This window comes from Pteropus vampyrus, unplaced genomic scaffold (genome assembly GCF_000151845.1).
Source record: "Pteropus vampyrus isolate Shadow unplaced genomic scaffold, Pvam_2.0 Scaffold208, whole genome shotgun sequence".
In the NCBI taxonomy this organism is placed as follows: Eukaryota; Metazoa; Chordata; class Mammalia; order Chiroptera; family Pteropodidae; genus Pteropus; species Pteropus vampyrus.
In genome coordinates this window covers 1,926,701-1,939,473 of record NW_011888989.1, presented here as the reverse complement: position 1 = coordinate 1,939,473, position 12,773 = coordinate 1,926,701, and the positions used below count along the sequence as shown (strand labels likewise).

The 12,773-nt window shown below is 32.9% G+C and overlaps 1 protein-coding gene and 1 pseudogene across 2 annotated transcripts in view; one reads left to right on the top strand and one right to left on the bottom strand.

Annotated features, from left to right (window-relative positions):
- Positions 1 to 12,773, bottom strand: part of COG5 (component of oligomeric golgi complex 5) — a 290,537-nt gene that overhangs the window by 57,293 nt on the left and 220,471 nt on the right. The window contains exons 13-14 of one of the 2 annotated variants that reach the window (XM_011372499.2): positions 8,567 to 8,728; positions 6,544 to 6,643 (exon numbers count right to left, since the gene is read on the bottom strand). In XM_011372499.2, the coding sequence (XP_011370801.1) occupies positions 6,544 to 6,643; positions 8,567 to 8,728 (262 nt within the window). The remainder of the gene's footprint in view (positions 1 to 6,543; positions 6,644 to 8,566; positions 8,729 to 12,773) is intronic. The other variant, XM_011372500.2, reaches the window with a different exon arrangement.
- On the top strand, positions 10,733 to 10,848 carry LOC111747061 (annotated as a pseudogene).

Here is a 12,773-nt window from a genome sequence, read left to right as displayed (position 1 = left end):
AAAGGGTAATGAGTTTCTTAAAGTAATATTAAAATTAAAATTATTAAGTGATTTACCATAGTAATAATTTTGTCTTCTTTGGCTATGAAGCTGATAGTCAAGTGTCATAAGTTTAATATACACTTGCCAAAAATTATTTGCCAATCATGTATATAAGAGGTTAATACCCAAAATATATAAAGAACTAATGTAACTCAATAGCAAGAAAACAAACAATCCAATTAAAAAATAAGTGGAGGATCTGAACACATTTTCAAAGAAGACATACAAATGGCCAACGGGTACATGAAGAGTTGCTCAACATCACTAATTATCAGGGAAATGCAATACAAAGCCAAAATAGGATATCGTCTCATGCCTGTCAGAATGGCTACTATCAAAAAAGCCAAGAAATAACAAGTGTTGGTGAGGATGAAGAGAAAAGGGGACCCATGTGCACTGCTGGTGGGAATGTAAATTGGTGCAGCACTATGGAAAACAGTATGGAGGTTCCTCACAAAATTAAAAAAGAACGACCATATGATCTGGTAATTCTACTTCTGGGTATTTATCTGAAAAAAATGAAATCACTGTCTCAAAAACATATCTGCACCCCTATGTTCACTGCAGTATTATTTACACTAGTTAAGACATGGAAACAACCAAAGTGTCAGTGGACAGATGAATGGATAAAGAAAATATAATAAATATATACGCACTGAAATATTATTCAGCCATAAAAAAAGAAGAAAATCCTGCCATTTGTGACAACATGGATGGACATTGATGGCATTATGCTAAGTAAAATAAATCTGACAAAGACAAATACTGTATATCACTTATATGTGGAATATAAAAATAAAAACACAAATTCACTCACAGACACAGAAAATAGATTGGTGGTTGCTAGAGGTGGGGGATGGAGGGTGGCAGAAGTGGGTGAAGACAGTTAAAAGGTATGAACTTCCAGTTATATGATATATAAGTCTTGGGGATATAATATGCAGCAGGGAGACTCTAGTTAACAATACTGTTCTGGACATTTGAAAGTTGTTAATTAAGAGAGGAAATCTTAAAAGTTCTTACCACAAGAAAAAAAAATTCATGTGGTGTACCTAAAATTAATATAATGTTATAGGTCAATTATACCTCAATAAAATAAATACATATTTAAAAATTTAAAACATACTATTAGGAGTCTGTAAGGGAGGTTAGGCCTTTGAGAATAAAAAGAAAAATTTATGCGCTCTCTTTTTTGTTGTTGCCATGTTCCCAGTTTGGCTTTGTGATAGATGTCATAATTGGCCCTAATCCTTTATCTTTCTCTGCATCCACATTCTCTGCTATTTAATACTGCACTGTAGATGGTTTGTTCTGATGAGCTAGACTAAAAGGGCTACTTTCTCTTATGTCTCTGCCTTCAGTGAGATCAAGCCTCAGATAATCTTTTGTGGGATTAGAGACATGTAGAACAGAGCAGAATATTAAGTATGATTAAAGCCAGCCTAGATCAGCACCCAGCCTGCTGTGAACAAACTTACCCAAGATCAGCAAAGTCACTTAGCTGACCCCCATCTACCCTGAGAAGTATGAGTGATAAATGCCTATTGTATGCCACTCAGTTTGTGCAGTTGTCTGTTATACAACATTCTTGTGGCAACAGAAAATTAATTCAGATTTTGACAGATTTTAATCAACAACTTTGAAGATTTGACTTTCTCTTGAAAACATTTCCTACTGACAATAACGATTATTTGACATTTCTGTTTTCACTATGAACTACTGAATATTAACCAACTACTACTTTCACAAGTCTGAGAAACAAGTCAGAGCTATTTTAAAGAATAAGACTGATCCTAAAATAGCCCAATATAAGAATACCTAGATGTAAGAAAGTGTGGAAGGTTGTCTAAAGAATCAAGAGGGTAGGTAATCCAAAGAGATCGGTGTATTTGTATTACAGGCAAAGTTCATTTGGCTCAAGAGAATCTACTGATATGTTTCATTTGTTTGCATACAATATAAAAACTCTATCTAGTGATTTCATATTTTAAAAAAATCAGTATTTATTTGAATGATAACGTGTTATTCCCATATGATATTATATGGGGCAATATCCAGGTATATGACTTTTAAATCTGCATTAAATAATCCTTTTAAAAGTGTTGAACTCATATGTTTCTATATCATAATTTAAATATCATACATGTAGGTTTTCTTCCGTTATAGGAATGTCAAGTCTCCAAATTACTTATGAAATTATTTCAAGAATAAAATGTATGTTTACAAAGCTTTAAAAACCCCTACTGCCATCTAGAACTATTGATCTCATACACAGCTACTGACCTGCACTGAAGGTGAAACTCCCCCTTTAAATGTCATCCCTATTGTTTCAAATGGTCTGCAACCTAATTAAATGTCAATCTACTTTTTCACAGTTTATAATATTTGACATTTATATACTAAGATTCTAGATGTCAGCCCCTGAAACCATTTTTTGGAAAATGTCCTGACAATTTATCTTCTAAATGGAATACTTATTAGTATATTTGCCAATAATTTTGATACCACAAAAGTTTATAAGCCTATAAATTATAAAACAAAAATTTCTTTATATATTTCTTTTTAACATACAGAGGACAAAAAATGATTCAAATTACCATAACAAGGTCTAGTGACATTGTCTTCTGAAGGTCACATTTCAGAACTATACAAATTACCAATACATCATCATTTAATTTGTTCAATTAAATCGTAAAATATTATGATATATACATCTTTAGGCATTTGTGTGTATTTTAAATGTAAAATTCTACTTAGTAAATTACAACCACTGTCAAGACAAACAATAAAAATTTTTAAATGAAGAGAATTTCAAAAATTACACTGATTTCATTTTCACAAAAGAGCACACTGGGAGCTGATATTCACATGACACATCCTAAATTAAATAAATATTAGAGGAAGTAAACCCTATTGCTTGTAACATGTTAGAATGCAAAGCTAAATCCCTATTATTACTATTTTAAACTACTAAACCATCTAAGTATCTGTTATTATCTGAGAGTTTATACCTCCATAATTCCTAATGATAGCATTAGGAGGTGGAACTTTTGGGACATGATTAGGTCATAAGGGTGGAATACTCATGAATGGGATTAGTACCCTTATAAAAGAGGTTTGAGAAAGCCTTGTGCCTTCCACCCTATAAGGTTACAGAGAAAAAGATGGTCATCTATGAACCATGAAAGAGGCTCTTACCAGACATCAAATGTGCTGGTACTTTGATCTTGGGCTTCCCAGCCTCCAAAACTATAAGAAATAAATTGCTGTTGTTCATAAGCTACTCAGTTTATGGCATTTTGTTACAGCAGCCCAAATGTACTAAGACGCTATCCACTAAACGCATAGAAATTAAATAAACTATAATATATAAATAAAATATACATATATTAAAATCGTAGACGTAGACCTCTATGTCATATTGGAAAGTGAATAAGTAAATCACAAAACAATATGTACATCACAATCTCACTTTTCTTAAATAAAAAAGAAAGACATTTGTGTAAATATTCTACAAGAGAGTTTTAAAGCTTGGTCTAGAGTCGAATCTGAGTTTCAATGCTAGTTTCAATAATTGCTAGCTGGCATTCTACTGTTAGTCTATACTGTTTATGCTACGAACCCTTCTCAGACTCAATTTCCACATTTTGTAGTGACAAATATTGTTACTTCCATTTCATAGGACTGTTGTGAAATAAATGAAATATATGTAAATAGCTTGGCCTAATCTAAGCTACTATAAATGCTTAATATTGGTAGTTATTTTTATGACCTTAACCTAACCTTAAAAAATGAGTTCTCTGGTATCATTTAAGAGACAAAAAAAAAAAAAAAAAATTAAGAATTTCTCCCTATAGAGGTTTAGGCTTGTACAACCTACAATTTCAGTGATTAATAACAGAAAAGCCTTAGAAAAATAATACGTACATGTGTGATGATAAAATAACTTTGGATTGTTATGAGCATATACATGTACTATATGTATAATTTATATATGTTATATTCTACCATATCTTAGGACAAGGGTTGGCCTGTTAGAAACCGGGCTGCACAGCAGGAGGTGAGTCATCTGCTAGCAGCAAAGCTTCATCTGTATTTGCAGCCGCCCCCCAGAGCTAGCATCACTGCCTCAGCTCCACGTCAGATCATCAGACATTAGATTCCCATAGAAGCACCGGTCCCCAGTGCCAAAAAAGGTTGGGGACTGCTGCCCTAGAACATTAAAATAATGAGGATGAAAAGAAACAACATGCAGTTTTCGTAGACATGTGGAAGAATATATCCAGATACATATAATGAGTTTAAATGACCATAAGGATGATCCACAGTAAGTGCTAACTTGAAAAAAATCCTTTTATGAGCCTTTATCCTGAAGTGAATTAGTTATATTAAGTATATGAAAGTGTTCTAAGAGCCGAGAAAGTTCCACAACTAACCTTTAGGGAAATAAATTTAGGATCTTGGAAAGTTGCTCATTCTACATTTCAAGTTTTGTATTTTCAAGTTACTTTTTTTGAAAACATGTTTGCCTTTAAAACTCTAGCTTTTCTTTATCTCACTACTTGAACATTACATTAATGGTCTGATTTCTGACACTTTTCAACCTTGTGGACTTGAGGCTTAAATTTTTCATCTATAAAAAAATCCTCCAGTTTTAGACTTAGTTATCATACCAAGTTTCAAGTCAACATTTCCATTTACAGACAGAATAGACTGTCTACTGAAAAATCCGTTTCAAGACTTTCTCCCACTAAAAACTTAATTTTGGCAATTTTCCTGTTTTCAGTGAAATAATTCTAAAAGAATAGGAATATAGCAAGATCAAAGAATAAAAGAGATCAAATTTAAAAACATAGAGCAGTACCAGAAATAATGTTATTATCAGCCAAAAAAATAAAAGATAAACAGTAAAATGTTACTTGTCATTAATAATGCATTTTTACAATTGCTTGTAAATTATCATTTACAAGCAAATGATACCCTTTGTACTTTTATTTAATACTCAGGCTTTCTTCACACACTAAAATAAAGCCGAAAAAGAAAAAATTCACTTAAAAATTTTTAAAGTCAATGACTTTCTGTTAACCTTTAGCATAGCTGTTTTGGTAGGCCTGAGTAATTTACGGTTGCAGACTATTCGACCAACAGTATCATTTCAATCAGATGTTTGTTGCTATATTTTAATTTTGTCAATGCCTTTTGTCATTATTGCCTTAATTGAAGTCACAAGTTACCATTCCCACTGCCTCCTGCCGCAGAAAAGCAAAATACTTCCTTATTACACATGCCGGTTCTTCCTTATACTGTTGTCCTTAAGTGGGACCATCTTATAAGGATTATTTTCCTGACATTTTTAGTAATTACACTAACTCTACTGGATATAATACTGAATTTCATTTATAAAAATAAACCATATTTTTTAAAAAGCAATGAACATCATAATAAAGCTTCTATAAAAAAAGCCTGAGAGAAAAATTAGTCATCTAATTACCTACAAAGAGCTTTGATGGTCTCTGTAGGGCCAGTTTTCAATAAACAAAGTTTAAAAAAAGATGCTTCTAAATTATTCGTCAAGGCTGCAAAACAATTGAATGGAAAATAGCACCATATTAATATGCAAATCAAATCTGGCCATCCTTTGGAGCTGAACGTAGGAAGCCTCATAATATACTGTTATCATTAAGGATCGTTTTACACAAATTCCTTCAATTAACTTGTTATCAACCTACCCTAAAAATTATTCCAGAACCAATTGGAACTAGGACACAGGTAAAACAAGATTATTTTATTTTACAATATTTCAGTTGAGACCAGTCAGTGAGGCTAAACTGAAAACACCTTTGGCTACCCTAGAAAGATAGTAGAGATATCAGATTTTGGCATATTCTCTAAAATTAGCTTATCAATGACAGTTAAAAATACTGAAGTCTATTTTTCAGATTTCAGTTAGCATACACATACTAGTTAAATGTACATGCTTAATTTTAATACATTAGTGTACAGAATTAAGGTAATTTCAGCCACATAACTATTGTTTTAGTTTCAAAGAGAAAAATTTTAGGGTGAAACTTCCATGCTCTGGGGTTAGAACATTTTTCTATTACAATTTTAAGCACGTCAGTTCCTCCAATCGTTTTCTAACAGTTCAAGTTAATTTCACTCTAGGTAACAGTGCATGAATATCTGCAGTGAGTGATCACATGAAAGGGGAAATTTGATCAATCTAAAATATATTTTAAAACATACATAGCCCAGAGAGTGGCACATGCATTTTTTTAAAGCCTTATAAAACCTGCCTGCATTCTGAAAGTATAACAATGGTAGAAGGGCCATTTTTAAAATAGATGTAACATTTTTTCTGGTTTAAATTCATCAGAAAGTTTCAAAAGGTCATTAAAGTAAAAATGCCAGTAAATTTAGTCAATTCAATATTTATAGTTAGTCAACTAATTAGTCATTTTAAACATAATCATGAAAGTTTACAGGAAAGATATCACTTACAAGCTGTTCTGATTTTACACCGTATAACTGGATGGTCTTTGCCACGTTTTTTGACACAGCTAATGTGAGGTTTGCATCAACAGCAGCTACATTTAGTTCACTGGAGAAAACAAAAATAGACTTTAATTATTAGCAGCATAGTTCATCAACAAAGTAAAGAACAACATATAAACCTAAAACCAATAGGCAATATGGTGATTCTTTTTATAGATTTCACTAACTGCTTCCAAGAATTGGTTGCATTGTTTCATTTTCCCTCCTAAATACAGCATTAGAAAAAGTACTTTGTGATGGCTTGGTTAATGACCAGTTTCTCATTAATAAAAGTACGTCATATGTGGGTTCAGGCTGTGATTAAGAGAGTAAATTGTGTACAGATTTTAAAAGTAGCACTTTTGATAATACTGATAAGTACAATTAGAGACACTGCATATCACAGACATCTGCAAGGAAATGACAGCTCTTGCATGGAAATGATGACCTTGGAAGGACATAGGCTAAATATATAAATTACACAATACATAAAGATACTCGGTTTTTATAGAAAGTATGCCAATTCAAGCTATTTTGTGTAGAGTAGCTTTTTAAATATAAAGCATAACAAGAATTTGAAATTTTAAAATTTGAATTCTTAAAGTATTTTTTTTTGTTATGGTTATTTTCAACTTTAACATTGAATTAATTGGGATACTTGAGCTAACTACCAATAACAACAATGAAAAGTGTTTACAAAGACCATGGAAAGAATATTGAGTTAAAAGTTGCATGAAAACCCACAATACAGGTAAAGCAGGAAAAGTAATTCTTGTCTCTGAAGAAGAATAAATCTTGGCACTTACAAGATTCTCTTTATGAAGAAAATGAAGCACTTTGAAACAACACTAATACAAACTATATGTGACAAAAATGCCCCTTCATATAATAGTGAGACATAATATTATTAATGTTCACATTTAAATTCTAAACACAGGCATAAGTATGCTTCTATAAGCTCCACATTATATTTGATTACAGCATTGTCAAGCTGCATAGAGGAATGGGAGAGATGCCTCTTTAATGTTGCCATAAGCAGGTCAAAGAGATCAAGTTGAATACAGTGCTGTTTTGTCATGGCCGTGCCCAACAGATTACAAACATATTAGGGTAAAAAAAAATCTAGAGTCAGGACTTTTGGAGAGATTTGGGATCAAGAAACGGGGCAATTTAGACACTGTGTAGGTATATATGCAGTTGGAGAGATGATTATGTATATATTATACCTGAGGCTTCTTAGTCTTATTCTCCCATGCCTCAGAATCACCATTGTCAAATTTATAGTCTAAAAGAATCTAGGCATTTCTATACCTTGGTCCTATATTGGCTAACCACTATTTTTACTCCTCAAAATGTTCATATCAGATGTACAAACCTACTATTATGACAACTTATTAGCCATGACAGGAACTGAGATAGTCAACTGCAAATTAATCTGAGTAACTGTAAATGTCTAAAGGCAACAGTATAATTACATTGTCTATAAGCATTTGGGTGGCAGCTCTGTTGGGATACCTTCCCTTTTGAGAGTTTTAAAAGCTAACACATTCATTTAGAAAGCTTAAAATAGCAAACACAAATAAACTAGTCAGGATTATAATCATATGTGTGCCATGAAGTACTTTCTGAATTTGATATAACATTATCCTCTATAGTTGTAAAACTATATTTATACTTTCTTTAATGTGTAATACTAGAACTTTACTACAGCATAAAGAATTAGGTTTACTTTGCATCTGACGAGATACAGAATAATTAGAGACTAATTATTAAATAGAAGAGACTATTTTTAGACTGTACTTAAATGGTTGTATTAATTGGAATCTCAAATACTTTCTTTACGTGTTCTCATTCACTGCAAAACTCTTGATTTAATTGCAGGACTAATTACTTGAATAATCTGAGATAAACTGAAAATACACTGCTATCATACAGGAGGAGCAGACATGGCAAGCTATTTATGACATGTCATTATATAAAAAATACATACCTTGCTATAGTTTTAATGATACCTTCAAGTTCATCTGCAGAAGGAGGATTACGACCACCAGTAGGGAAAACCAAGTTGATAGGATCAAAGAGTCGAGATAAGGACTTTGAGAGATAAGCAGACTCATAGGGTTGCAGTGAGTCTTTTAAAGCCTTTTCTGGGCTATGGGAACAGAATTTATTAAAAATGAATGCTATTGTATCAGGCTGTAAGTACCTTTCTTAAAAAAAAAAAAAAAAACAACAACAAAAAAAACCCAAACTATCTCCTAAATAAAATGTAACTCTATAAGCAGAAAAAGAAAAAAATTATTTAAAAAGTGTAAATAGTTAGAAATAATTTCATAATTAAACATATATTAAGGACTAAACATTTTAATGTAAATCCTAAGTATAAATGTAATATAATATGCACCAGTACCCAATAAAGTAAGTCTGTTACTTGAAACTTAAAGAATAACACTAAAATCTTATTCTAATGGGGATACTTTGCAAATCCTATTTTCATAGAGTATTAAGGCATACACAAGACAGGCAAGTCTGCAGAGACCTGTTCCACTAGCTCAACCCTTTTAACCCATAAAGTTCACTGACTAAGAGAGAAGCACACAGATAAGTCTAGGTTTTTACCAGTCCTCACGTGCTAAAACTGTTGCCAACAAGAATGAGGGCAAATAAGTATTTGTTAAAGTCCTACAATCACAAAAGATACTCCCAACTGGAGTTCTAAGCTACTTTGTTTTACAATATTCTTTACAAACTAAAATTTAACTTACTAAATATTTCTTTCCTTCTTACTCTTCCCATGTCTTCAATTATTTGTGTTGATTTTCATTTAGCAGTCCAACTATTGGGTCTTATAGATTTCCTTTGAAAATTACTATCAAGTCTATAACCATTATTTCTATCTGCTTTCTTACTCCTATAATTAATTTCACATCTTCTCACATTATGCCTGTTTATGATCCTTTTACCAGCCCTACCACTTTTTTTTTTTTTATAGTGACATTGGTTAATGAAATCTAGTAAGTTTCAGCTGTACAATTCAACAGCTATATATATTGTGTATTCACCGCCCATAGTTAGATTTCTTTTTGTCACCACATATTTGACCCCTTTCATCCCATCTATTTCCTACCTCTCCCATCCCTCCCGCTCTCTGGTAACCATGTCCATGTCCATGGGTCTCTGTTTGTATGTCCTGTTTGTTTGTTGCTTTTAGGTTTATATCCCACATATAAGTGATATCATGTGGTTTCCAACTTTTTTATTGTTTTTTTAAAAATATACCCTCCTTCATCCTAAGTATTAACCTTGAAAACATCTGATCTGCTCCTTCATGTATATACAACATGGCTTTCTCTTTTCCTGCCCTTTCTGATCAACTGACAAGACCCAGAGGTAGAATGCGCTTGGCTCCTAAACCATAATTCCACAGTTATAGCAACACTTTCTAATTCAATAAGTATTTTGCTCAGCTCATACTTACTAAGAATACTATATACCAGGCCCCTGTTAAGTGCTGGGAAGGTATATATTAAAAGTGCTTTACAGTGTTAGTAAAGAAATGTAGGTAAAGTGCTAATTATAATAACTTCTGTAATAGCTGAACACAGACCAATGGGAACAGTGAAGAACTCGTGCCTGAGTAAATCCTCTATTGAAATCCATGCCATCTATTTAAATGTCTTCATTTTTCCTCCTGTTGTTTACTAACCTTAAGACACTTCCCTCTAACATAAAAATTTCAGCACTGAATTATAAGTACTAACACTCTTCCTATTCTCCAAATCTGTGAGGATCCTTGGTGTCTACAATGTCAAATAGGTAACTGTTCTAAAATCTGTCCTGTGTTAGAAGTCTACGTTTATTCTAACTTTACTATAGAGCTTCCATATCTGAGTCATCATTTTGAACTGTTCCAACTCTAAGATTCCCAAGCCTCAGGACAACTTTCCACATCCCCCCTCTCTTCTATTTCTTTCCCACCTACAAATACTATTGAGTTTCTACCATTTGCCAGGTACTTCCTAAGTGCCGGAAATGTAGCAGTGAAGTCAGTTAAAAAAATTATCTGTTGGACGTGGTTCCATAGTGTAGCAGTCAGCACCTCTGCTTTTCATGCAGAAGGTCCTGGGTTGACACCGCAGTGGAACCATGGTCCATGGTCTATAGCCATGCCACCCTGAGCAAGCCCGATGTCTGATCTCAGAAGCTAAGCAGGGTCGGGCCTGGTTAGTACTTGGATGGGAGACCACCTAGGAAGACTAGGTGCTGTAGGCATAAAAAAAAAAAAAAATTATCTGTTCTCTTAAAGTATACATGCTAATGACAGATATGCAAAAATAACTAACTAACTAAATAAATAAATAAAGCATTTTAAATGTGCTAAATATGAAATATGATAGAGGGATAAGTCCTGAGAAAAAATAAAGCAAAGAAGCCAGAGAGAATATGTTTAGGTCTTTATCTTATTTTTTCACCCAATTTTAGAGAGGATGAAGCAAGATAAGACTCACTGAAAAGACCTGAGGGAAAAGAAGAAGGAAGTTATACAGATGTCCAAGGTAAGAGCTTTCTATAAGGAGAGAACAGCAAGTGCAAGTGTCCCAAGAAGGGACCGTACCGGGCTGTTTGCCAAAAAGTTAGAGGACAGGGGAGTAGTACAAGATGAAGTCAAAAAGTAAACAGATGGAACAAACCATGCTGGTCTTTGTATATCAATAAAAATGCTAGACTTTACTCAAAAGAACTAGATCTTTGACTTTAATTGCAATCAATGCTATAGATTTCTTTCCTATGCTCATCCTACAGCAGTTCATGTCTTATGTCCTTATGTATTATGTCCTTCTTATCCATAGCCAACCATTTCAAGGTGCTCTCATTAGCATCCTCATTTTTCTAATTCATTTTTCCTTCAAAGCTTTTATTAAGAAAACTTTATTTAGACACTCTCTGAATCTGCTGCTAAGCTACCCAAATATTGCAGAGAAAAAGTAAATTATATCTATCAAACATTTATGGAAACCCCTTAATTTCAAGAAACCTGAAGCTCAAGCTATTAACCCGAAATTCTTATTTTGCAGCCCTTCACTCTCTATAGGTGACCATTTGCCTCTACACTAAGACCAAAACCACTGGCAATAACCTTTGTCAATGACTTTGTCTAGCTTTTTCTTTTTTTTTTTTCCTTTTCTGCTTTTTCCCCGCTGTGTTACTTCATGGTTATACCATATTATCCCCTATGATTTTCCTATTATTTCAAAGAAAGAAGTAGCTTAGTTCCTTTTTTCATATCAAAACTTCTCAGAAAAACTGAATCTACTTCCTCCTTTCCCATTCTCTTATTTAAAAACTGCTTCATTGAGATATAATTCACATATATTCACATTCGATTCAACCATTTAAAGTGTATAATTCAATGATTTCTGGTATATTCACAGATATCAGCAACATTCATCATACTTGAATTTAGAACATTTCTATCATCTCACAAACCTATCTCATACTCTGGAGCCATACTACTTTTAGCCACCTCACCCTATCCCCAGCCCTAAGCAACCACTAACCTACTTTGTATCGCTATAGATTTTACTATCTTAGTTTTTCATACCAATAGGGTCATATAGATTGTGGTTTCTGTGCCTGGCTTCTTGCAATTAGCATAATGTTTTCAAGATTCAGTCACGTTTGTAGCACTATCAGTACTTCCTTTCTTTTTATGGCTGAACAGTATTCCAGTGCATGGTTATACCATATTTTGTTTACCCATTTGTATGTTAACTGGATATTTGGGTTGTTTCTAGTTTTGGGTTATTATGAACAATTCTATTATAAACATTTGTGAATAATTTTTTGGGTAAACATACATTTCCAGATTTGCTTAATGTTTTGTTTTTACTGTGATAAAATACATATAACATAAAGTTTACCATTTTAGCCATTTTTAAGTGTACAGTTCAGTGGCATTAGACATTATGGCATTCATACTTAGTTGTGCAACCATCACTACCATCCATATTCAGAACTTTTTCATCATCCCATACTGAAACTATATCCATTAAACAATCCTGGAAGTCCTAGCCACAGCAATCAGACAAGAAAAAGAAATAAAAGGCATCCAAATTGGAAAGAATGAAGTAAAACTGTCATTATTTGCAGATGACATGATACTATATAAAGGGAAATCTAAAGATTCCACCAAAAAA